General features: G+C 48.1%; 1 protein-coding gene across 1 annotated transcript in view; it reads left to right on the forward strand.

Moving 5' to 3' along the window:
* Positions 1–201, forward strand: part of LOC119429977 (lysophosphatidylcholine acyltransferase 2-like) — a gene marked incomplete at both ends in the record, with an annotated part of 725 nt that extends 524 nt beyond the window's left edge. Inside the window, one exon of the mRNA XM_037697449.1 lies at positions 103–201. Coding sequence (XP_037553377.1) covers positions 103–201 — 99 coding nt within the window. The remainder of the gene's footprint in view (positions 1–102) is intronic.
* Positions 202–216: the final 15 nt, after the last annotated feature.

A 216-nucleotide genomic window follows, 5' to 3' on the forward strand; every position in this document is an offset into this window, starting at 1 on the left:
ATGTGTAGCTGTCAGAACTGTTGACTAGCTCTTCTCTGCTAAGTGATGTGACCTGATCTTCCTCACCAAACCACTCTCTTCTGTGGGTTTCACCCCGTGTAGGACGGAGATGGCACCATTGACTTCAGGGAGTATGTGATCGGTGTGAACATCTTGTGTCGACCAGCCAACACTGAAGCTGTTCTGCAAATGGCTTTTCAGGTACGATGCACTAAA

This window comes from Nematolebias whitei, unplaced genomic scaffold, assembly GCF_014905685.2.
Source record: "Nematolebias whitei isolate Nwh7 unplaced genomic scaffold, NemWhi1 Nwh_scaf_13678, whole genome shotgun sequence".
Lineage (NCBI taxonomy): Eukaryota > Metazoa > Chordata > Actinopteri > Cyprinodontiformes > Rivulidae > Nematolebias > Nematolebias whitei.